General features: G+C 37.3%; 1 protein-coding gene across 2 annotated transcripts in view; it reads right to left on the bottom strand.

Annotated features, from left to right (window-relative positions):
* Window positions 1-4,294: 4,294 nt before the first annotated feature.
* Window positions 4,295-23,977, bottom strand: part of igf2bp1 (insulin-like growth factor 2 mRNA binding protein 1) — a 36,515-nt gene continuing 16,832 nt past the window's right edge. Inside the window, exons 3-15 of one of the 2 annotated variants that reach the window (XM_042720743.1) lie at window positions 15,548-15,596; window positions 13,366-13,417; window positions 13,093-13,156; window positions 12,135-12,425; window positions 11,793-11,927; window positions 11,006-11,128; window positions 10,776-10,911; window positions 10,535-10,651; window positions 10,260-10,376; window positions 9,039-9,113; window positions 8,823-8,954; window positions 7,416-7,529; window positions 4,295-6,651 (exon numbers count right to left, since the gene is read on the bottom strand). In XM_042720743.1, the coding sequence (XP_042576677.1) occupies window positions 6,496-6,651; window positions 7,416-7,529; window positions 8,823-8,954; window positions 9,039-9,113; window positions 10,260-10,376; window positions 10,535-10,651; window positions 10,776-10,911; window positions 11,006-11,128; window positions 11,793-11,927; window positions 12,135-12,425; window positions 13,093-13,156; window positions 13,366-13,417; window positions 15,548-15,596 (1,561 nt within the window). In that variant the 3' untranslated portion in view covers window positions 4,295-6,495. Of the gene's footprint in view, window positions 6,652-7,415; window positions 7,530-8,822; window positions 8,955-9,038; window positions 9,114-10,259; window positions 10,377-10,534; window positions 10,658-10,775; window positions 10,912-11,005; window positions 11,129-11,792; window positions 11,928-12,134; window positions 12,426-13,092; window positions 13,157-13,365; window positions 13,418-15,547; window positions 15,597-23,977 lie in introns of both variants that reach the window. The other variant, XM_042720742.1, reaches the window with a different exon arrangement.

Raw genomic sequence — 23,977 nt, 5'->3', positions numbered from 1 at the left:
CATCTGCATTAAAATTATATAGAGTATTAAGTGATTTAATTCACTGAAGAACAGTCAAGATAGCATATGGCACAATATAAATATAAAGCCTTTTAAATTGGGAAGAAAATCTAAACTAGATGTGCCTAAGCAGAGACAAAAACACACAAATACAGACACAAGACGACACCGGTTTACTCATCTTTTATTGTCACATTCATATCTATGCTCTGTATTCTTTACAAGGAGTTCAACACAATTGTGGATGAGAATCAAAGAAAATCAGGCAGGCAGAGGCTGAAAGGCCTGATAATGTCTGTGGCACCTGCTGTAAGAAGGGTGAAGGGATAAAGGTAGTCAGGTAAAGGTAGTCTCCTTCCTCCTAAAATGTGCCCCATTTAATTCAACAGACCTTCACTCTCCTGTTGCATCATTACAGGTGAAATGAAACAATAAAAATGAAAACAATTTCAACATCATGCTGCTCTGTGCGGCCTGAAAAGATACTATAATGTTGCAGTTCACAGAGAAAGAGAGCGGATTCTATTGCAAACATAAGAGATACAATCCTATGTCATTTTTAAAAAGCCATCAGAAATATAAATCAAATGAAGAACTTGTAAGTTAAAAATAAAGTCAGCTTAATAATAATGAAAAAAAAGAGATCGGATAGTGAAACATGTTTATCTCCCCTCCCACATTTCCATTTATTCCATTTCCAAATTCATCCTAAACCATTTCAAAAACAACTGAAGAAAATCATCTTTGGAAGTAAGAGACTCCTATGCACTACAGTATATGGAGATGCTGCTACCCAGTTGCTTAAGTCATTTATTATTAATATTATTATTATTGATTCGTTAAGCTTAACATTTTCAAAATTCATTTTTTGTGTCCTTTTTTTAGTTTTATGATCTGTTCTATCTGTTTGTCTTTATTCTAAGAGGTAGATCAACAAAAAAATAAAAAAGAAAAGAAAAAGGAAAAATTTAAAACACATGGTTACAGGTGTGGTGCCTTTCGATTCAGGCCGTGAAGTCATAACATGGGACTACAGGTGGAGGACAGAATGTTAGTAGAAGCTCCGGACAGGTTGTGCCATTTTATTGCTGATTTAAATCTAGTTTCACCAAAAGAGAAAGAAGGTGAAACCATTTTCAAGATCGGCGAGAAAAGGGCTTCTAAATGGGGAGGGTCAAGGCTGCATGGCGTGGAGGTAGTGTGGTGCCATCGAAGTGGGAAAGGACACAGAGGAAATAGTGCGACAGGCACAGTTGTGTGTTTCGTCTACGGAGGTATCGTTAGTCACTCTATGAATGCTGGCCTAGTTAACGTTTGTGCCATTAGTTTCATAATAGTCAGGGTTTATGGTGCATTCAAGTCCTCCGGGAAGTCTGTATTTATGAGTTGGGAAGCCGTAATTACGATGTCACTTTAGTGGGTGCAAGATGGCAATGTAGCTTCTGTACGAAAAACAGATTTGTTTTAGCTTCTATAAATCATCTTCACCTCAGATGTGTTTTTCTTTATGTTTTTATCCAATTTCTAAAGGTGCTGTAATAGTAATTGTACAACACTACTTTATTTTGTACATGCGATCTATTGCCCGCTAGATTTTCTGACCGACACGCCCCCAACTTGAAAATTAAGGGTTTACATGAAAATATCTTAATATGTACTCACCCTCAGGCCTTCTAAGATATAGTTTGTTTCTTTATCTGAGCCAGAATTGGAGGAACTTAGCATCACTTGCTCACCGGTGGATCCTCCGCAGTGAATGGGTGCCGTCAGAACGAGAGTTAAAAAGATCACAATAACAAGTAATCCACAAGGTAAAGCAATACTTTAGATAGAGGACTCGTATCTTAATGATGGATTCTTACAAACACAGCATTTCACGTCACATGCTGTTAACTGATGGACTGAAGTTGTGTGGATTACTGTAATGTTTTCATCAGCTGTTTGGACTCTCATTCTGACGGCACCCATTCACTGCAGAGGATCCACTTGTGAGCAAGTGATGCTACATTTCTCCAAATCTGTTCAGATGAAGAAGAACTCATCTACATCTTTGGATGGCCTGAGGGTGAGTAAACTTTCAATTTCAATTTCCCACTTGTAATACCGACTTTGTGGTGGCATGTTAATGTGCGTTCAACTCATAAATACGACCTTTCTGACATGACTTGAATGCACTATAAGTCACAAAGGGAATTTTAGCTTAACTGTGCATGAACAGAATATCACCGTTTTTTCAACGTTCCTCGTCCCGTGCCGACCGTCACAACACACATCGGTTCCCTGTCCTGCCACCTCGTCCCGAAAGTGTCCCAGCTCTAAGCTGGAGTAGTATTCTATCCAAACGTCTACTGAAATGAAGAGCTAAAAATAAATTAAAACTCAAAAGTAAAATATAACATGCACTTTCGCTCTCATCTGCTTGATAAAAACACATCTTTATGGCTAAGTCTTGAGGTAGCGTTCCTAGTTATGTGAGGTTTGAGTCGTCATTTGTAGCACCCAAATGTTTTCCTTAAGGAGAGGCCAGAAACTAGCACGGTGAGATACAACAGTGGCATGCAACGTCGATATGATGATCACATCCAACTAAGCTGCGCTTCAGCCTGTGGTCTACATGTAAATCTATGCACTGCAATGCAACTTTCCCAGTGGACGCTTAACAGTCCGTGTGACAAATGACAGCCATTCGTTTGACTCGTCACAGAATTGCATAAGTAAACAACATACTATCTCTTTTCCAAGCTCAAGTATGCTAAACTGTTCTACGGTTTGTTCAAGCCCTCGCCACCGACAATGTGTGGAGGACAATGAAATAAAAAGAAGAGAAGAAAACACTTCCAAGTGCCAAACAGGAGGCTGACTCGCAGTACTCAGGGAACCGTGTATCTACATGAGCACTGCATCCGTTCCTGACTGCGAACAGTCTTAATTAGTTCCTTTTTCCTGGAGTACAACAACAAAACACAAAGCGAACCCCAGTTTGGCACAAGTATTACGTGAAGAATGATTTATTTGTTAGTAACTCAGATGAACTAGTAGCAGTGTAAGAGGTGCATAAAGAACTCTGATCGGGGAGAAACCTAGCTAGAATCCAAACTTAATGGAGACAATTTAAGAAAAAAAAAAACGTAGAATGAAGAAAAATTAAATTGCAAAGAAATTCAACATCAAACGACTGAACTGAACAGAGAAAACGGTCACAAACGAGGCCAGCGTGAGAGAGGGCGCTCAACTCCAGAAATGAAAGGACACGTCGCTCGCCAAGTCTCTTTTGAATCGGATAATAACGCAAAACTAAAATGAGCGGATGAAGGTAGTGAGGGGTGGAAGGGGATGAAAGGTGAGAACACGCGGGGAAAAAGAGGAAGAGGGCTTTTGAAATCTTTACGAAATGTCCACCTGTCCATTGAAACCAGGGCATCTCCCTCTCATCGCTTATACCTTTCACCCAAAGAATGATAATAATAAAAGAGACAAAATAACAAAAAATGCAATTACAATAATATATCTACTATTTCTGTTTTTTTTTTTTTTTCATTTTTATTTTTTTTTTGTCACAACTATGTTAGTTCTTGGAGATCTGCTGTTATGTTAATATTTCTCGCTCGCAAATTTTTTTGTCTTTTATTGATGAAACAGTTCGCAACCAGATGTCATGTCCAAATAATGCTTGCTGTCAAAAAATAAAAATAAAAACAGAAAAACAAAAGGGCTGCTGCAGTCTGAACAGAGCAGAAGTGTGTGAGTGTGTCTTGACAGAAATCTATGGGCTGGAACAGTGTTGTGTCTCCATGGTGATGAGTCATTGACAAGTTCAACCCTCAAGCAGAAAGCAGAAGACTGCCATCTAGTGTGAAAAAGGGAAGCTTAAAATAAAAAATCATTAAAACAAAATAAAAGACCTTGAGCGGTTAAAGCACATGAACATGCTAGCAAACCCTTCTCTGAATGGAATCTGAAAATGATGTGGTCTGGCAGTGTCCATCCATCTTTAACGGTTAAAAGTCTTTCCATTCTTTATCCAATTAGTATTTTATTTAAAAAAATACAAACTATTTTTTTTATCCAATTGATCCGGTGAACAAATTATTTACAGGCTTCAATTGGAGAGATGTGAATGTTTTTATTTTATTCTTTTACGTTATATTTTTTCGGCTTCCGCTTTTCGAAGGTATATTTTATAGTGTCAGTCAGTTTAAAAAAATGAGTATGACCGAGGCCATAGAGTGTTTTCTATGTTCCTGCCTTTTTAAAACACCCTAACCACTTCCCCAACAAAAAGATTTAACACTTCAACTCAATTAGAAAACACACTCGCGCACACTTGCACAGGACAATGGGGAAGGACGAGACTCAATCCAAAAAAATGGAGAGAGATGTTGAGAATGGTTCACATTCAGTGTCTTAGGGCCGAAGATTTTCGACATGCTGATGTTTTTTTAAGCATGGCGAGTTAAGTCAAGCCCTTTCAAGTAAGTCATCCAATGATGTCAAAATCCATCAGTGCAGCATGATGAAGATCACACCACAGGTGCAAAAACAATGGCACGAGTTAGAAAAAGAAGCTCTCTTTAGATTCTGCTTTCAGCTTGTGTGACAAACACACACATATGCGCCAAACTTAAAATTCTGTGGTCTAGCAATGTTCATTATGCACCAGCAAAAGATGGTATGATCCGTCCTACGTCCCATTGAACAGTGATTTCAAGTGCGACTCTCCAAGGACCCCCAGGCTGGCCTAAAGGCTCCGAGAGAGACCAACTAAACAATTCAGAATTTTTCCTGGGAGTCCTTCTGAGCTCAGGTGAGGAAAAACCTCATTTACACTCACGCATACACTCATACCAAAAAAAACAAACAAAAAAAAAAAAAATGAGTAAAATATTTCTTCCTTAAAAAAATAAAATATTCAAGACTATCAGCTTTTATATAAAAACACCAGCAAGCAAGCAACAAAAAAAAAAAAAAAAGGAAAAAATAAAGAAAAGAAAAAAGAAATTAGGAATACTGAGGTAACAATACCCTGAGGTAGGTTTTTAGTTTTTTTCTTAATTTCATTTTATCTAATCTGTTCTAGGTTCAGTGAGAAAGGCCAGGACTCTGGCAACCTCATCGGCAAATGTCGAACTAAGTGGGCGAGAGAGAGCACAGAAACCATTTTGCGGTCACCTGTTCTTGACCTTTGACCTAAAGGCAGACTTGTACCCCTGTCATTTCAAACCTGGCATTCAGGCTGACTGTCCTCACTTGATTCAGTCTCTGCATATTTTACAGCATATTTACTCTCAGGAAAAACACAGAACAATGCATCTGAAGGCCAGGTTTTAAAAAAACGTGAATATGTAAATCACACATTCCTCAAAGAGAAAATGTTTAAAAAAGATGCTAGGTCACGGTTTCTGAAATTGCGGTACGTTCTTTTTCATTGTCTGTCTGCTTCCACTGCAATGAGGGGCCAGGTTAACTCACATATCATATATATATAATATATATAAAATATGCCGTTTGGGTGTGAGCGGCGCTGCAGCGATCATCGCTGGCGTGGTTTAGGGCGGAACTGATGGGTTTCCGCGCATCAAAGCTGAGCCACTGCAATACAACTGCAGAGGCCACCTTTAGCCCACACGCTTATTGAACTCTCGCCGCACGTCCCGCCGGCCAAAAGGCACACAGCCTAAAAGGGAAGCCTCAGAAAAACACTGCAACCCTCTTAAGCCAGGTACGTGATTGGCGACGGTTAAACGTGCAGCATCTCAACACAAAGTCATGAAGATTATATTTACAACCTCATTTTTTTTTTCATCTCGTCACCCCCACAGTTTAGCGTGAGGGACTTCAAGAGCAGTGTTAACAACTTTGGCCCCTCCCCTCGTCTCTGATATCCAGGGAGAAGTCACCTGATTGGTGACCCCGCCCTCCAAAAATTGCAATTGATCCTCTGCTCTCTCTTTCCCCATCTCTACCTCACTGCATTTCATTAATAATACCTCTGAATAAACATTTCTATACATATATCTCTATCTTTAAAAAAAAACACAGTTAAAATTTTGAAGTGACTGCTGATGGCTGAGGGTCCCGAGTAGCTCGAACACACTTTTGAGGGACCTTCATTACGCCCCATTCCTAATAGGCAGCTATGTAAAAAGCTCTCACTAGAGGGCGCTTCGCTTTGAAAGACCTCCTTGCCATCTTCAGTCACTCCACCTGGCCTGGCATCTGGTCTCTGTTTTCTATTTCTCTCTCTTTAAAAAAAAAAAAAAAAAAAAAAAAAAAAAAACTTTTTTTTTTTCCTTGTTCATTTTCACTCAATTTTCTTCCTTTCCCTCTCTCAGGGAAGCTTTTTTTTTGTCTTTTTTTCTCTTTATAATTCCCTCTCATTTTGCTGCTCATTTCTCCCTGTCTACCGCTGGGTCTGTGTGTCACTCTCTCTCAGTCAGTCCGCTTGTTTGTCCTCCCATTTGTCTGTCCCTCTGACTGGCCAGCGGCCCCGGCCTCTCACTTCCTCCTGGGTTCTTGTGCCAGTCCCTGAGGGGTCCCCAGCTCAGGCATGCCCTGCGGATGGGGCCCCTGCGGACCTCCTGTACCGGCTGTACCTCCCTTCTGCTGCTGCTTGACTTGGGTCAAAATGTCCCTGATCTTCCTCTGTGCCAACTAGAGAGAAGAAAACAAACAGCACTTTAAGTGAAAGTGATGTGACGTGTTGCCAAGTTTGGTGATCCATACTTGGAATTTGTGCTCTGCATTTAACCCATCCAAGTGAACACACACACACATCATTAACACACACCCGGAGCAGCCCCCGGGAGCAGTTGGGGGTTTGGTGCCTTGCTCAAGGGTCTCACCTCAGTCGTGGTACTGAGGGTGGAAGAGAGCACTGGTTATTCACTCCCCCCATCGACAATCCCTGCTGGACCTGAGACTCGAACCCGCAACCTTCCAGTTACAAGTCCGACTCTCTTAACCAAACTCTTTGGGTGTCCACTCCTAACTAAGCAAGGTATACTGTGACCCTGGACCACAAAACCAGTCATAAGTAGCAATAGCCAAAAATACATTGTATGGGTCAAAATTACTGATTTCTTTTTTTTTTTCTTAAAATCATTAGGATATTAAGTAAAGATCATGTTCAATGAAGATATTTTGTAAATTCCCTACCATAAATACAGAAAAACGTCATTTTTGATTAGTAATTTGCATTGCTAAGAACTTCATTTGGACAACTTTAAAGGCAATTTCAATTAACAAAATAATTTTATTTTCACGCACCTTTAGATTCCAGATTTCCAAATAGATGTTTATTCAACTTATTTATTCAGCTTTCCGATGATGTATAAATCTCAATTTCAAAAAAATATAACCCTTATGACTGATTTTGTGGTCCAGGGTCACATTTGTGCAGGGAACAAGCGACTGACCTGACTTGCGTAGAAGTGGCCGATGATTTTGACGATGACCTGGTCGTGTTCATCAGGGGTCTGCTCTCGGGGAACCACTACTTCAGCAGCGGTGAGGTTCTGCAGTTCATTCACCTATGATGGGTCGTTTAAGCACGATTAAATCAGCAGCAGTCTCCATCAGCACATTCCATCAGTCTGTTTTATTAATCAAGTAATCAACATTTTTGCTTGATTTTATGGGGAGTTTGACCACAACATATTAAGAGTTCTTTTTAAAGAAATTTAAATTTTGATTCGGCAAAGATACATTTGTGACAGTGAAGATGTTTATAATGTTACAAGAGATTTTTAAGTTTTAAGGAACTGTTCCATTCTATTCTTCTGTAAGGATCCTTTATCAAATCCACAGGACTCTTAGGCCCAGTTTCATAAACAGGGCTTAGCCTAAACCAGGATTAGGCCATAGTTCATTAGGACATTTAAGTAATTTTTATAAACATGCCTAAGAAAAAAACACTCCTGGGGTCCATCTTGAGACAAACTGAAGGCACTGACATGTTTTAAGATCAGTCAGTGTAAGTTTCTTTCAGTTGAAACAGCTCAGATTTACATTTTAGTCTAGTACTAGGCTTGTTTTTGCATTATTGACACACTATTTTCCTAATCAATGCTGTACAGCTGCTTTGACACAATCTGTATTGTTAAAAGTGCTATATAAATAAAGGTGACTTGACCTGACTTAAGCCATGTCTGTGAAACCGGGGGTTAGTTTCACAAATTTTACAGACTCCAAACTTTTGAGCAATATTAGTAGTACACATTAACAGTAGTATCATTGATACGCTATTATAGTTTCAGTTTTTTAGATTAGGTTTTTTTTTATATTCTCTGTTTTTAATTTAATCTTCGTTAATGTTTTAATAATTCTGTTGTGTGTTTGTAATTCAAAGATTTTTTTTAAATGTCTCTTAATTTTTATTTATTAGTTTTAGATTTAGTTATTTTAGTACTTCAAGTTAAACTAAACGAAAATGAAAAACTGGCTCAAATAAAATAAATCTTTTAAGATTTTATTTTATTTCAGTTACGGTTCTTTTACCTCAAGTATAATTTTTTATGGCTTTAATTTAATAATCACCCATATTAACATTTCAACATGAATAGAAAAGACAACTTAAATTATTCCACAGTAAAATTAATAAAATGTACCATTTGCTGCTTTCATTAAAAATGATATAATAAAATGTGTATTATTATATAAACTGGATTGAAACAGTAATAAAACATCAAATTAAATATTTGAAAGCCATAAAAACCTTTCTCTGTGATCAGCTCTTCAACGTTTAATTTCATGAGGTAACTTCAAAGAAACTCTTTGTTGTCATCTATCATTTTTCAGCCATATGTTAATGATGTACGACTTACAGTTTTCCCGCCCTTTCCGATGACCCTTCCTGCTGCTGCAGCTGCTACTTTGATGTGCGTCTCCAACTTCACTTCCTCTTTGGGGCCAAAGAAGTTCTCCTCCTTCAGCTTACCATATATTCTGCCTTGAGCCTGAACACAGAGCGCTTCTTAAGTGACTTAGGCCTTCCTGACAGCAAATATTTTCTGAAATTCGATATTAAAAAACATGCAAACCTTGAACTGGGCCTCAGGTGGTCCTGTGACAATGACCATTCGCATTTTCGAGTCTGGAGCCTCTGCTGGTGCAATCTGAGGAAGCATGCATTTGAGAGCTGAAGTCATCTTGACATAGCTATGCACTTCCAAAAAAAGAGAACATGAACCTCGATATTTTAAATGACATATGAACACAATATTTGATCTGAGATGACCTGTGTGTGATCATTTTACCAATAATACTACCCAAAGAATATCACTTTTATGTTGTTCTAAACCTGTATGATTTACTTTCATCCGTGGAATATATATATATATATATATATATATATATATATATATATATATATATATATATATATATTTGTTAATTTATTTGACATTTATTATTTATTAATACTTTTATTCAGCATTGATCAAACTGATCAAAAGTGACAGTAAAGACATCTGTAATGTTACAAAAATATTCTTACTCAAATACATGCTGTTCTTTTTATTTTTCTTCAAAAAACCTTGGAAAAAAAAAAAAATCACAGTTTCCACAAAAATATTAATCGATTAATACTTGAGGTATTTATTAGCCTAATGTCCCACCCCCCACACACGATTATTCCTATTAATCTTTTTTCCTTTTTTTTCCCCATAACCTGTATGACCCGTTTTCAATTATAACCAACCAGTGATGGTGACTGATGTTCATATTTTTGAACCTGCAATATAAGATGCTTTCTGTGAGATTTTGAAATGTGCAGAGCTGCAGGCCATAAGATAAATTCAAGCAGGAATAAATGCTTGAGGAAAAGGCAGTGAAACTACTTTGAACACAGTTCTACTTTGGTTATCCCCTTTTTTATTTATTTATTTATTGTGTGTGTGTGTGTGTGTGTGTGTTAGCTGTTGTGTAATGGTTCGTTGGGCAATTATATCCAAGTGAATATGGGTTTATGTATGTGTTGTAAGATCTGAATATAACTGAAGAAAATCTAATAAATAAAGTTAAAAAAAGCACAATTAGAATGAAATGATTTCTGAAAGAACATGTGACACTGAAGAGTGTAGAAATGATGCTGTAAATTCAGCTTTTTAATCTCTTTACAAATTGAAACCCCTGCAACAGGTTTGGGAAAAAATGAGGAAGAGTAAACAAAAGAATTTTCATTTTTGGGTGTATTTTTTTTTAAAGCATTGGAAACCAAAGATTTCCCACAATTTCCCACAATGCATTTTCATAAAGGCTACCTTAATAGAAGCTCCAGCAAAACGGCTCAGCTGCTTGATATGCTGTCCTTTCTTGCCAATAAGGGCACCTACGGCTTGCGCTGGGATGTACACGTGGACGGTCTCCTGTTCAGAGGCCTGTGGGGAGACACAGAAAAAATGAAAACCTCTTAGACCGCCACAAAAGAGAATTGAGTTAACTGACCATAATAGGCTAAAGATGCCACAGAGGCCTAGTTAATGTGACATCAGTATGATTTTTAAAAAATAATGAATTGTGACAAAGTTGGTCATACCCCCATAGGGCCATAGGGGGGTCCAGGCATGGAGTTTCCCAGGGCAGGAGGAGGCATGGCAGAGGATGATGGGAAGAGGCCGATGGCTCCCAGGTTTAGTCCAGGGATCAGGTGAGTCTGTTGCTGGATGAAAGCGGAATAGATTCTCAGATTAGGATAAAAATTCATGCTTACTAGCCAAATAAGTCACACTTCTCTCTTTTTGTGTCCCTACACGATTTTCTCTCCCACACAAACTCACATTCATGGCAGCAACGTCATTGTCATATGCCTCCCGCACTTTCTTCATGATTTCCTGTTCTGCCAGGCAACACGCTTCGATCGAGCCCTTCACTGTGATCGTCCTCTCTGGGTTATAAAGGGTCAGATCCTGCAGTCTGCATTAAGAGACATTAAGAAGAAAATCGTGTTAAGAACACTCAGTAGAAAATTCGGCCACTGGTTTTGTGATTGTGTCCTTTCAATGCTTACGGTGAAATCGTGATCTTGGTATCAGTGTCTTGTTCCACTTTCTTCAGGTTGCGTCCCTCTTTGCCAATCAAACGGCCAACAAAGTTGTTGTGAGCAAGAACCTTCAGAGGCACCTCATCGGCACTACCAGAAATGTACAGTATTTGTTAATACTGATCTGAGAACAGACATGACCCAATAAATTAAATGCAATTACAACAATAAATCTAATTGTCCGCTATAGTTACTGAAAAAAAAATTACAGTTACTTTGAACAATTACAAAGGGGGTTACATCTGAATATTTTCACATACACACAGATTAAATTGATTTCTTTCCCAGATTGTAATATCTTTAACCTTAGAATGAACTCAAAGTAAAAAGAGGTGCTGAAGTCTTGTGGTGCCTGTGCTTTAAAATGAAATGATTACAATCTTAATTCAAGTGATGAAGGATTTTGAAAGTCTGACAGTGATCGGTGTTGAGCACTGCCGTAAGGTTAACCCTGACAGCTTTAAAACAGTCATCAGAAATTTAGCAGAAGTAGAAATTGACTTTAATAAAGCAATTGAAATAGTTAAACTTACTTGTAATCTCCAAAGTAACCTTCCCAACTCTGGTCAATTTTGATTATTGATGAATAAAGTACTACTTTATTTAAAAAATAAATAAATAACTGGTTGACCCCAAACTTTTGAACATATACAGAGGACATTATTACTTTATAATTTATATATTTTGAAGAAAAATCAAATAGTAATAATCTAAAGGGGTGACTGTTCTGGTTGTGATTGTCGTCGACACTCACGTTTTGGTGTCCTTGGCCTCCTGGTTCATGATTTCCAGGATCATGCGGCAGGCAGCTGAACAGCCCTCCTGGGTAGAATGGATACTTATGGGCTTTTCAGCGGCACCTGCGTTCTCTTTACGATGCACATCAATCCTGAGAGATGAGAGGAGAAGAGAGGGCGGCATCGTAAAGGTTATGCAATGCACAGTGTATCAAATATACAAAGGCATGAGGAAAATTCAAACAATCGGTCAAAAAAAAAATACTCTTTTAGTGTGAACTACTCTTTTAAATTCAATTAGTTTCTGTTCCATTCCTCCACTTTTTCCATTAAATCACACTTAAGAGTCAATAACTCACTTGCTCTGAGTTTGTTTGGTGATGTTACGGATGGTGGCGCCCTCTTTGCCGATTATGGCACCCACGTATTGCGTGGGCACCAGCAGCCTGAGAGGGATGTCAGGGTGCTGATGTTTGCTGGGGATTCCAGAGCCAGGCGACATCTGGCGGGAGTTTCCTCGCGGACCGTATCCGGGACGGCGGCCGTTGTCTGGGCCTCGTTGAGAGTCGACATCAGAGTTTTCATCAGGGATGTATGACACACGCAGGGCGTTGTTCTCAAACTGGTAACCGTTGAGCTTCTGGATTGCTCTTTGAGACAAGAAGCATGAATGATATGCATGAATGTGAGAGGGTTTATAGTAACTGACAGTATCTCTGGGAAAAAATGTCACTGCGGTGTGGATGAATGCTGACTGATTAAATGTATAAAGATTAAATCATACAAATAATTTCACAGTTCAACAGAAGAGATTTGCTTAAATTGTTATTAAGCAACAGTATGAATGAATCTGATGAAGAATCCAGGCTGACAGATAACCTGAATAAAAGCTTGCAAAGCAGCTGGATCACCAGTAGGTGTCAGCCGCAAACAAGGAAAAACCGTAATGAGAGGATGCATGCTTTGTGGTGAAGGTTTAATGTGATATTGCAGAAAGACAAGGGATTTTAAAGCTGAAATGTGTACTTTTTAATTTTTTTTAAACACTTTATTTTATTACAGGACAATATACACATACAGTCCTTTTTTTATTGATAACATAGCATTTTCAAAACATTGAGAATCCAGACCAACCCAGCACAGCGACATGGTGTGAGTTTGAGGAGAGAATCAGTTTGTCCAAACAATGGAAGACAAGGGAAACCTACCTGACAAAAGTCAGTATTTTTGAAATTACATTTGGTGACACTTGTAAAAAAAAGAAAAAATGACACACTTCATCTTCAAAATAAAGGTTTCAGGGCAAAGTTCACTCACTGTCTAGCCTGCTCCCGCGTCCCATATGTGACGTTCACAACTGCAGTCTCACTGTCTGTATTCACTGTGGAAAGAATAAGAACAGAGAAAGAAAGGGAGTGTAAATAACTACAATCTTTTAGTCTTTTGGATTTCTTTTTATGCAACAAAGCACACACAAAATTTCCAGGTGTTCAGCATGCATTTGATTTATCTTTAGAACATAAGTCATTCAAATTTGTGTACTATTTTTAGCAGTAATGCATCATTCAAAACATAAATGAAACAATTTACCTTGTTCACAGTTCTCAACAGCTCCATACTGGGCAAGCAGACCATCAAGAACCTACAATGGACAAAAGAGAATGATTGAAAGGGGGGCGGGGGTTGGGGGGGGGTCCTAAATGAGAATTTGCTTAAAACTGTAGCAACAACAAATGCAGCAGCTGACTGAATCGGTTTCACACAAGACTCAAGATAAGATTAAGGTTCATGAGCGTATACTTCATTTAATGTAGTTACCCAGGATGCTCTCTTACTTGTTTAGTAACCAAGCTAATTTCACTTAAGAACTTAGAACTTTCAAATCTTAAAGGATTAAAGGATTAACTAATAAAGGATTTTTCTGTAATGTAAAAAAAAAAATTTGTCCCAAACCAGGTGTGTATTCTGTCTATGATAGTAGGCTTAATTTTTCCATACAAAACTTCACATCTGTCAAACTGAACTAGGTTTCACCCATTAAAACCTGGTTGGCATCTGACTGGTTTCGCCACCAAGGTGTCGCCTCCTAGTGGTTGACGTTGGCGCTTGTGGCTGGCAGAAGTGGGGCCTGCTGGAGAGGTGCCAAGAGAGACCCCGCCCGCAAGAACAACTGTCAGCCAGTACAACAACCATTGGAGAAAACACACACTGTGCCACGCCCGCGCACACACACACACACACCCAGACACTGTATGTTGATGGTGTAACGTTATCTCATAATCACACACAGATCACCTAACCTGAGTGACATGGATAAACTTGGAGTTCAAACCAACACAGCGCACTGCCCTTGCCAGAACATTTAGGGGAAGTTCAAATTTTGCTAGTCAGAGTCACATTAAACAGACACGCTGCAGAAGTTTGCACCAAACTGACAGAACTGCACAGAACTGATTATATAATTATTGTGCTGCAGTTTTCCTGTTCATGTAAATATTAGAAAATGCACACGTTAAAAAGATAACTTTTATTATTATTATTGATTGACGGAATTCAATTTTTATTTTTTTTTTGGTCAGGTTTCCTTTTGGAAGAGGGTGAAAAAAAAAGTATTGATTTACATTTTTTAAATTGCCTTTTAATATATTTTAGCATTTTTTGTCAGGTTTCATTTTGGAAAAGGCTTTTAAAAAAGTATTGATTTATGTTTTAAAATGGCCTTTTTATTGTTTCTTTTTAGATGAGGCTGAAAAAAATAAATAAAGACAGTTAAATAATATTGATGATGTTAAAATACCTTCGCTTTTTACAATGGAACATGCAGAGCCAGCTGTGAGTGAGCCACTTGTAGCTTAATTTCCCCCCAAAATGTAAAATATCCAAGAACTTTGATGCAAATTATTAAAACACATCTGTTTGAGCATCCAAACCAGAACAAAACAGCAGCATTGGTTTGCAGCTAATCTGTTTGTCTAACTCTAACCAATGTAAAATGAAATATTGCAATTTCTGTTTTGGTGATGATAAGACCCTACACTCAGGTTGTTTTCTAGGTAAAATTTAAAATACTTCCCTTGTTATGAAAATGTAGGGAAAGTTCAGTCTTTGCTAGTCAGAGGCAGACGAAATGCAGAAATTTGCACTAAAATGATAAAACTAATTATACAGTTACTACACTGCAGTTTAATAATATTTAAAATATAAATGTAATATTAATATATATATATATATATATATATATATATATATATATATATATATTTTTTTTTTTTTTTTTTTTTTAGGTTTCTTTTTGCAAGAAGTTGAAAATATTTTACATTTTTACTTAATTTGCAATTAATACTGATTTTCATTTTTTTTTTTTTTTGAAGATGTTACAATTCTCATTTTCCAACCAAATATGCAAAGAGAGATCTGGGAGATCTTCCATGTAGCTTCATTTTCCAAAAGAAGAGCCTCAGTGGCACTATTAAAACATATTTTTGTTTTTCATTGGGATTATCTGTTTGTCCGACCAATGCAAAATTATTGCAATTTCTCTTTGGTGATGCATAAACATTTATATCCGGGATGTTTTCTTACATCCAACGTCTGAATCTATGAATGGAGAAGAATATGCGTCCACAACACTGTATTCTTGGATTATGCTTTAATCGGTCTAAAATGCATCCTTAAGAGCCACCCTCACTTGGGTGAAGAGCATCATCGTGTTGACTGAGAATAAGTGAAGAAGTCTTTCTGTCAGAACAGACATGGACACATCCAGACTCACCTCCCACTGTAGGTGTGGTGGAATGTTTCTGATCTGGAGTTTTCTGGTCCTGCAGAGGGAGAACAAAAAGAGAGAAATGAGGTTTAGAGAAGGCTCCCTTCACCAGCTTTGCTTCATGAAACAAGAGCCATCGATATATCCAACACAAAACTAACGAGAGCAGCGGTTCCAGCCACAGACATCTTCAAGAAAAAATGCTCTCAAGTTTACACCCACAATCACATAAAAACTAATTACACTAATGCCATCCAACATCATCCAAACGCTGATTTACGCTGACAGCTAGTGTTCAGACAGGTCCTGGTCTTGTCTATATCTAAATGATGTGGAAAGAGATGCATGGAAAGGTGAAAGTCAGAACAGGGATAAATCCACCAGAACAGTAACTTCCATCATAAATGGTACTTCATTTTAGCTCTGATATTAAAACTTTCATCCTTTCACATGCCATAAGAGTGAACGGATATAGAACAAAATCTTGAGGAAAATTTTTACATTACAATTTTGTGCTAAAAAAAAAAAAAACTTAAATTAACAAAACAACTACTTTTGTGTATTTATCAACAGCCTATGGACAGCGTCCATATTTAGGAAATACAAAAATATGTTAAAGTCTAGTTTTATACGTCAGGTCTTTATTAATGTAATCTTTGCATTCGTCTTGGTTTTATTTAAATTTGAAAAAAAAAATTGTAATGACATTTTTTGATGTAAAAATAACATGTTTTCCTTAAACTTTGAATTTGACTGTAAAACATTAATCTCAACACACACTGAAACATCATCATCATTTCCAAAATGGTTTGTAAATAGTTTTTCCCCCAAGGTAAATTTCCTTCTCTTTTCTGTTCTTCTTTTTTTTTAACAAATGTTTTTGAGAGTTCCACTATATACACTTTATTTTAAGGTCCAATTCTCATTAATTATCTATTAACTATGACTTTTGCCTTAATAAACTCCTAATTACTGCTTAGTAAAGTAGTTGTTAAGTTTAGGTATTGGGTAGAATTAAGGATGTGGATATAATATGTTCAGGCAGAATATTTGCTTTATTAATAAACAGCCAATATGTTAAAAATATGCATGCTTAAAAGCAACTAGTTATTAGCGAGAATTGGTCCCTATACTAAAGTGTTATACTATACTAAATTTTATTTAATAAATAAAATCAATTGAAATTGAGGAATTAAAAAGGTGTGTAAAAAGTGCTATTCAAGGCACTGCATTTAACATTCATGATCTATGTTTAATGACACTCAAAAAACAAAAAAGACTGATAAAATATATATCTTGAACTCTGGATAAATATAAAGAAATATAAATGTAAACAAAGAACTTTGACCAGCTATATAAGTAAACCTTAACAAGAATGTGTTGACTGTAGAATCATTCAGATAATTCTAGTACGACATGATTTATGCTCATAAATTTTATTTCAAAATCAAGGGCAGGACCTGTGAGGTTTGAGAAAATCTCTCAAAATGATCGGGAAGGAGGTATTATTTATAGGTAGATTAAACATTGTGAAGATGCTTGGGTGTGGAAGCGAGGCGGAATGGGCAGAGGAGAAAGAGAGCGAGAGAAGAGACTGAATGGGTATATTATTGAAACTAGACACTGATGTAGTTCCATGGCAGCTGCCCCAGAAGCAGAGAGAGAGAGAAAGAAAGAAAGAAATGAAATAACTACAGCAATGACCAAGCAATGCAAGGCTTGGGGTGGGGGGATGAGTGAAATCAACTATAAAGTCCAATAGAGGACTGCAGCATGGCATTGCTCCACAACCAGAACAATGACACAGTTATAAGGAGACCAGATAACCTACACACAGCCGTAACACTCTGGAACCTCTAGAGGGTGTAGCAGCAAACATCTGAAGCAATGCATGTGTTTAGGATCAAGGAGGGAAATGGGTGCCAGGGGTCATGTGGGAGGGGCAACCCTTTTCTGGTGACTGAGAGCAGAAACCCTAAAGACCTCTGAACTCCGGAAGGTTGACGCCCACCGGTTGACAAGCAGAGAAAATGGCGCCGTTTGCCAGCTTTCAAGCTCTCTTCATGCAAATGGCGGGCGAAACAGCCAATCAGGGAACAAAGAATCCTGCAAGGGTGTTTCACGCCACAAAGATCAGCATTGCGAGCCCGCCTAAGCCAAATGAAACCAATTGAAACCATGCACTGCCCAATTTTGAAAATGGCCATGCAGATTCAAAGGCCTTGAAGCACTTATTAGAGTACATACTTTATTTTTTTTATTGGCTTCCAAGATTATGTACAAATCAGGAGAAATGCAACACGACTTGAGTTGAGTTTGAAGCAAATTAAGAGCAGGAAAGCACCAAAAGGTGCAACAAAAGGCAAAGGCCACACAAACACGATGGGAGAGACCACCAATCTGTTCGCTCTCCCGCTGATCAATCACCTTGCTCCCGAACCCATCCCCCAACCTGACGCTTCCACATCCCACCCCCACTACTACAAAAACATCCCTCTCGTTTGGCACCTTTGAACCCGTTTAAACCCATCATGTCACGTCCCACCAAGTCTCTGACCACTTTGATTGGTCAACACCGTGGAAAGCACGTCCAGATGAAAGAGGTGACCTTTTGGTCTCTTTTTTCCATTGTTTAGAGACGAAAACATGCTTTAACTTCACGTTACTCGATTTACCTGTTGTGCAGCAGGCCTTACGTCCAGCCGTGGAGCAGTGGATGATGGGACACCAACCACAGAACCAAATCTGTTAACATGCTCACATTCCCCAGAAAGAGTTGCATGGGATTTCAATGTATTTTATGGTGTGGCAAATAAAATCTATGTTTAGAATTGGCTTTAGTTAAAACGGGAATCTCAAGACACGCTGAAACATAGAAAGTTCAATCACAGCACTAAAAAGACAATAAAAATTCTAATTAAAAGACCAAATAACAAGAACAGAAAATAGTGAAAGAAAAAAAAGAAGAGAGCGATTCACCCCCTAAAAAGTTCAAAGGTGAGGACACTATAGGCCAGCGAACAGCATTAGGGGGAGGGTGTGGGTATGTGGTATTGTCCTACAGAAGCGGTGAATTATTGAAGTTTACTCCTATCTTGAACTAGTGAACGTGAAAAAAGAGAAAGAAAAAAAAACCTGTTGAGATATGACTATATGGCCCGAGATAAGATTTATCAGTGGCTATAGCAGGAGTTTGCAATGTGCTTTTAATAATCATAATAATCATCAAAATAATAATCCATAAAGCTCACTCTTTTAGTAAAGAGAATCATAGCTTGAGTGTCTAGTTGGCAAAACCCTGCTCCGCACATCACATGAGCCCAAAAAACAAAAAACCATTGAGGGGAAAGAGCTATATGTCTTGACACAGTTAAGCACATTCAGTTCCTCCACACACCACACAGACATGCTTCAACACAAACGCATTTACTCTGCTATCTAAATGAGGGCATACATCAAACTACCAATCAAACGTTCGGGGTCAGTAAGAACTGGGTTTTATTTTAAAGGAATTAGTACTTTTATTTAGTAAGGATGCATTTAAATCACAGTTTCCACAAAAGAGCATAAATGTTAACAACATTGATAATTGTAAGAAATGTTTCTTGAGCAGCAAATCAGCATAATAGAATGATTTCTTAAGGATCATGCACTGTAAAAAAAAATAAACTAAATGAGTGTAATTTTAGGTAAAATACTGCAAAAACACTATGGGAGAAAAATGGTAATAGGTTATGCTACACGCTACAAAATCTGTAAAACATCTAGTAACTGGACATCAATGTTTTTTTTTTTTTTACAATAAAATATTATTAAATGTACAGTTATAAAAAGTAAAAAAGCTAATCAAATTATAAATTAAAGTGGAAAAACTAAGATAATAATCCTAGAATAATCCTAGAATTCCCTATTAGTATTTTGTTTAAATAATCCTGTTTCTTAACAGCTTTTATTATCGGTTCTGTACATTTTGCTTTTTATGTTACATCATCTGCTGTTTAATAAATGTTTATTGCATTATTTTAGTGTCATGTGTGCGACCGTCATGGTGTTTTGTGTTTGTGTGAATGACCGCACCTTCTGTAGAATTCAGATTGTGGAAAAATCTAATTCATGATTCTTCATGCAGCTTTCTCTTTTAGCACCTGTATTATGATGATAATTGTCAGTGTATGTTAAAGTTACAAAACAGATTTTAATAGCAGGGAGCCTTATTGGATTTACTGGTTTAAATGGCAGTTTTCTTGTTTGTAAACAACATTTTTATACTGTAAAATTTACTGCTTGTTCTATAAATATTTCAATTGTATTTTTTACAGAATTGTTCTGGCAACCACAGCTGCCAGGATGTTTATTTGTAACAGTGTGTGACACTGAAGGCTGGAGCAACTTCTGACAATTCAGCTCTGCTATCAAATGAATAACATTTTAAAATAATTCTAAACAGAAAGTTTATTTTAAATTGTAATAATATTTCACAACATTACCGTTTTACTGTATCCTGTAGAAATTAAATGCAGCTTTGGTAAGCATAAGAGACTTTTTCCCACACTTTTGAACAGTAGTGAATGTGTTCAAAATTTCCATTTAATAAATTTGATTTGATAACTACTAATAAATTAAAATGAGTAATATTTCCTTTTTATAGCACACAATATCACACACACATATAAAGTAGATGCACCAGCACTCCCTTTGCTAAACATTAGCAAGCTTATCCAGATGCATGATGGGCCAGACTCAGCAGGCTTGGAGGAATCAGCAAGGCTCACTTAATCAGAAACAGACATATTTCATATCTTATATTCACAAACACACTCTGGCATAAACCCTGGCATATCAAAAAACACAAACTAAACTCAAGGATGTTGCCTACTGACTATCTTACATGCTTGTTTGCGCTAAAACAAGAAAATTATTCATTATTAAGTATGAATTAAAATTCAAGTACAACAGAATTGACAATGGCATCTAAAACGTCTTTAAAAGGATTATCGAGCAATAAGCTAAAATGCTACTCCTATGCTCGTACACAACACACATTCACAATCTAAGCACTCAAACAAACAAGCCCACAGTGCAGGGAACGAATGTGTCACACTGACATGAAACACCTACACCGTCAGCACTACACAGGTGCAAGCCAACGTAAGTCTGTATGAAACAAGCTAAACTCCACCAAACCACTTCTGATGAGCGTCGGCCTGTCAAGATACAAGAAAAGACACAAATCTGGAAGACAAACGCGTGTTGTCGAGGATAATAAACGTGCTTCCCAAAACATCGCTCTGCATTTAGTCTCAACGGATACACTGTATTAAAAAAGTGAACCGTGTCTGTTCTACAAGCTTTACCATGCCTTCATTTCAAAAGCTTTAGACACTGGGAATACTTTTCTGTCAACTGTGTATGTATTTTTTTTTTTTTTTTTTTTTTTTTTTTACGAAGTAACACTTGTTGGAGAACGGAGCTGGGGAAAAAAAAAAATGAAGAAATCATCGAAGGCAGTTTAAAGTAAATACAGGGAGCTACAACAGTTTGAACAATAGTGGAGATCAAATCAAAAGGTTAATGTGATTTGTAGTTTGCACTGGCGTACATTTAGGTCAACGTCTAAGGGCAAGAACGAAGTCCTAAGTGGCATTTAATTATGGGACTTAAAACTACAAAATGTAGTGATCTAACACTAATTAACCATTCGAGTCCCACCGTTCGAGAGGTCTAACAGGAAACCCAGTACACAGGAAGTCAAAAATCACCCCTTAGAAGTCACAACCCTCATCGAGCAACTTCCTGTCTTGCTTTGAGCCATTGCCACCTCAGCCAATCAGAGGTGAAGTTGATTTAAAAACGGGGGAAGGGCAGATAAGCAGAAAGAGAGAGAGAGGAAGAAGAGAAACAATATACCAGCAGGAAAAGAGCATTCACTTGCATCTTTAACCCCTCCTCCATGACTTATACATTCATTCACCTCACACACATACTTTCATTGCTTTACCTCTTTATATATATTTGCAAAGCAGCTGATTACGGATACCTGAATTGCAAGACTACAAAATATAAAATTAAAGTTTTAGCACCAACTTTTTTGGAGCTACACAATGAGTGTAGGATAAGATACATATAATGTACATCGCTGAGCAATCAACCTAACTTTCCTCATAATTTTCCACATATTCAAGTAGCAAAACATCAGCTTGTACTTACTTGCACAGTAATTCAATTGCATTTGGGCATTAGAGGGATCTGAAATTAAATTGCATCCCAGATACTTTCTAAAACATTTAGGAGAGGCTATGAACCATGGCGTAACTTCTCATGCATTAGCTCGTGCAGATAATGGAGTCAGTTCAACCATTTCTGCAATTTGGAGAATTTATTTTCAAAAATTTCTCCAAAAAGAAATTTTATTAAATGGGTCAAAGACATTAAGATGTCTGCATTAAAAGAAATTAAAAGAAAAGAAAATAAGTGATTTTACGTCCATAGAAAGGTCATTTAAATGTAAGTAAAGTGTCTACATTTAAGGTTTCAAATATGTTTTTGGAGAATAAAATGTCAAAATTTGGTTGAAATAATGTTACACTGTCATTCAGTGTAACACAATATTTATGTAAAAATTCAAACAACATGCTTATTCTGACCTGTACATATTAAAATATATAAAAGAATAAGTGAGCATATTAAATTTGATTGTTTTAAATGAGTAAAAAAAATTCTTGTTCTCAATATGCATGTCAAGATTGTTACACTGAATGACATTTTAGTGGGTCTCTTCTGTAAATCAGGGAAAAAAATATATGATATTTAATTTTTGCTCAGAATTAAATTAAACAGAGGGGGGGGGGGCAAACAAAAATTTAAAGCAGTGTTACTCTTACTGTTTTATGCTCAAACCCTTTTTCGTCTTTGACCCAAATATAAAAGCAAAAATCTAAAGGACTGGTGAAACCTATCATTTGTGCTAAAAAGACTGTTAGTTTGAATACTACTAGTAATAGATTTTTTTTTTTTTTTTAATTATGATTTACTAAATAGCCAGGTATAGGTTCACATAATCATAGTCACACTGCACTGAATTTTATATTTTCCTAACTACATTTTTTGTTTGGTAAACAAGGTAAATATTCCTGAAAGAAAATGAATAAATAGGCTTAACCACATTTTTAAATCAAATGTTTTAAACATTTTCATACAAAGTTACTTAAAAAAAAAAAAAAAAAAAAAAAAAAAAAAAAAAAAAAAAAAAAAACTCTCTATATATTCAAATACAAATGCAAGACAAATAAATTATTAGACAATATATACAAAAACATAGTATTTCTTTAATAAAAATCAACTAGGGAAAAAAAGAGAAGCAGACTGGGATTACTCAGCACAGCAAAGTTTACATTTATAGCTCTGCAGAAATAACATCATAAAGTGAGAAATTATCCCTTTTCATCTACTTTTTTAAAAAAGCCATTCATGAGCAAATCATTTTACACTATATAATTATTGTATTAACTCACATCTAAAAATCCAAATCTAATCAGTCTCCAGAAATAATATTCCATACCACTGAAGTCAATCATAAAACATACACAGCCCAAACAGAAATGATACAAAGCTAGAGCACCTTTTTAACATGACGCACTGTGACAGTGGTAGGCAGAGGAAGGACATGAAACAGAACTTCAGTCAGTAAACTGCTAGAGGAGCTTCGTACACAGCAAGGCCTCTGCAGCCAACACTGAAAATGGTGGGTAAGTGTGGGAGGGGAAGGGGCGGATCCTAACTTCCACACACCTCCCTTTCCCGCTCTTTGCGTAACAGCGAGTCCATGGAGGGACGTAGTAAGCTGCTTAAGGTCTAGATGGACGTGGAGGTTCCTCAAGTCAATGAAAACATCCTGGCAACGAAGTTAAGGAGCTCTGCTAGGTGGCCGTGTAGAAAGCTATGGGTGCCGTCTCGGCTGGGGGGACCAGACACTGAATGGAACAGCAAGGGTTAAACCATAAATCAAAGTGGTGTAGAGAGTAGCAGCGATGGTGAGACAACTTCACCAGAAATAACAGACGTCCCATCCCCCCTTTTTCCTGCTTTCTTCTCAGTTTCTCATTCCCTCTTTCGACACTCCTCCCTTTGGAGCTTTCTGCTCTGCATTACCTGATAGGCCCTCCTTCCCCCTCGCTTTTTTCCCCTTGCCCTATTCCTCTGAGAGGTGAAAGGTCACTCCCATGCAAGCTTAGCAATCAACACATGCTGATGCAACCCGTAACATACCAGAAGAAGAGAGTGAGGGGCAATATACTGCCGGCCCCAGCAATACAGTCGTATAACAATGAAACCAATAAAAATAAATCTCCCGCCTCTTGCCACTGAACACTGGTGTTGGCCAATAGCATGGCAGTAGTGGACACTATCTGAATCAAACAGTCAAAACTGGGACTTGGG

Source organism: Cyprinus carpio, chromosome B3 (genome assembly GCF_018340385.1).
Source record: "Cyprinus carpio isolate SPL01 chromosome B3, ASM1834038v1, whole genome shotgun sequence".
Lineage (NCBI taxonomy): Eukaryota > Metazoa > Chordata > Actinopteri > Cypriniformes > Cyprinidae > Cyprinus > Cyprinus carpio.
Note: the sequence above shows the minus strand (reverse complement) of the source record. Positions and strands in the feature narration are given on the sequence as shown.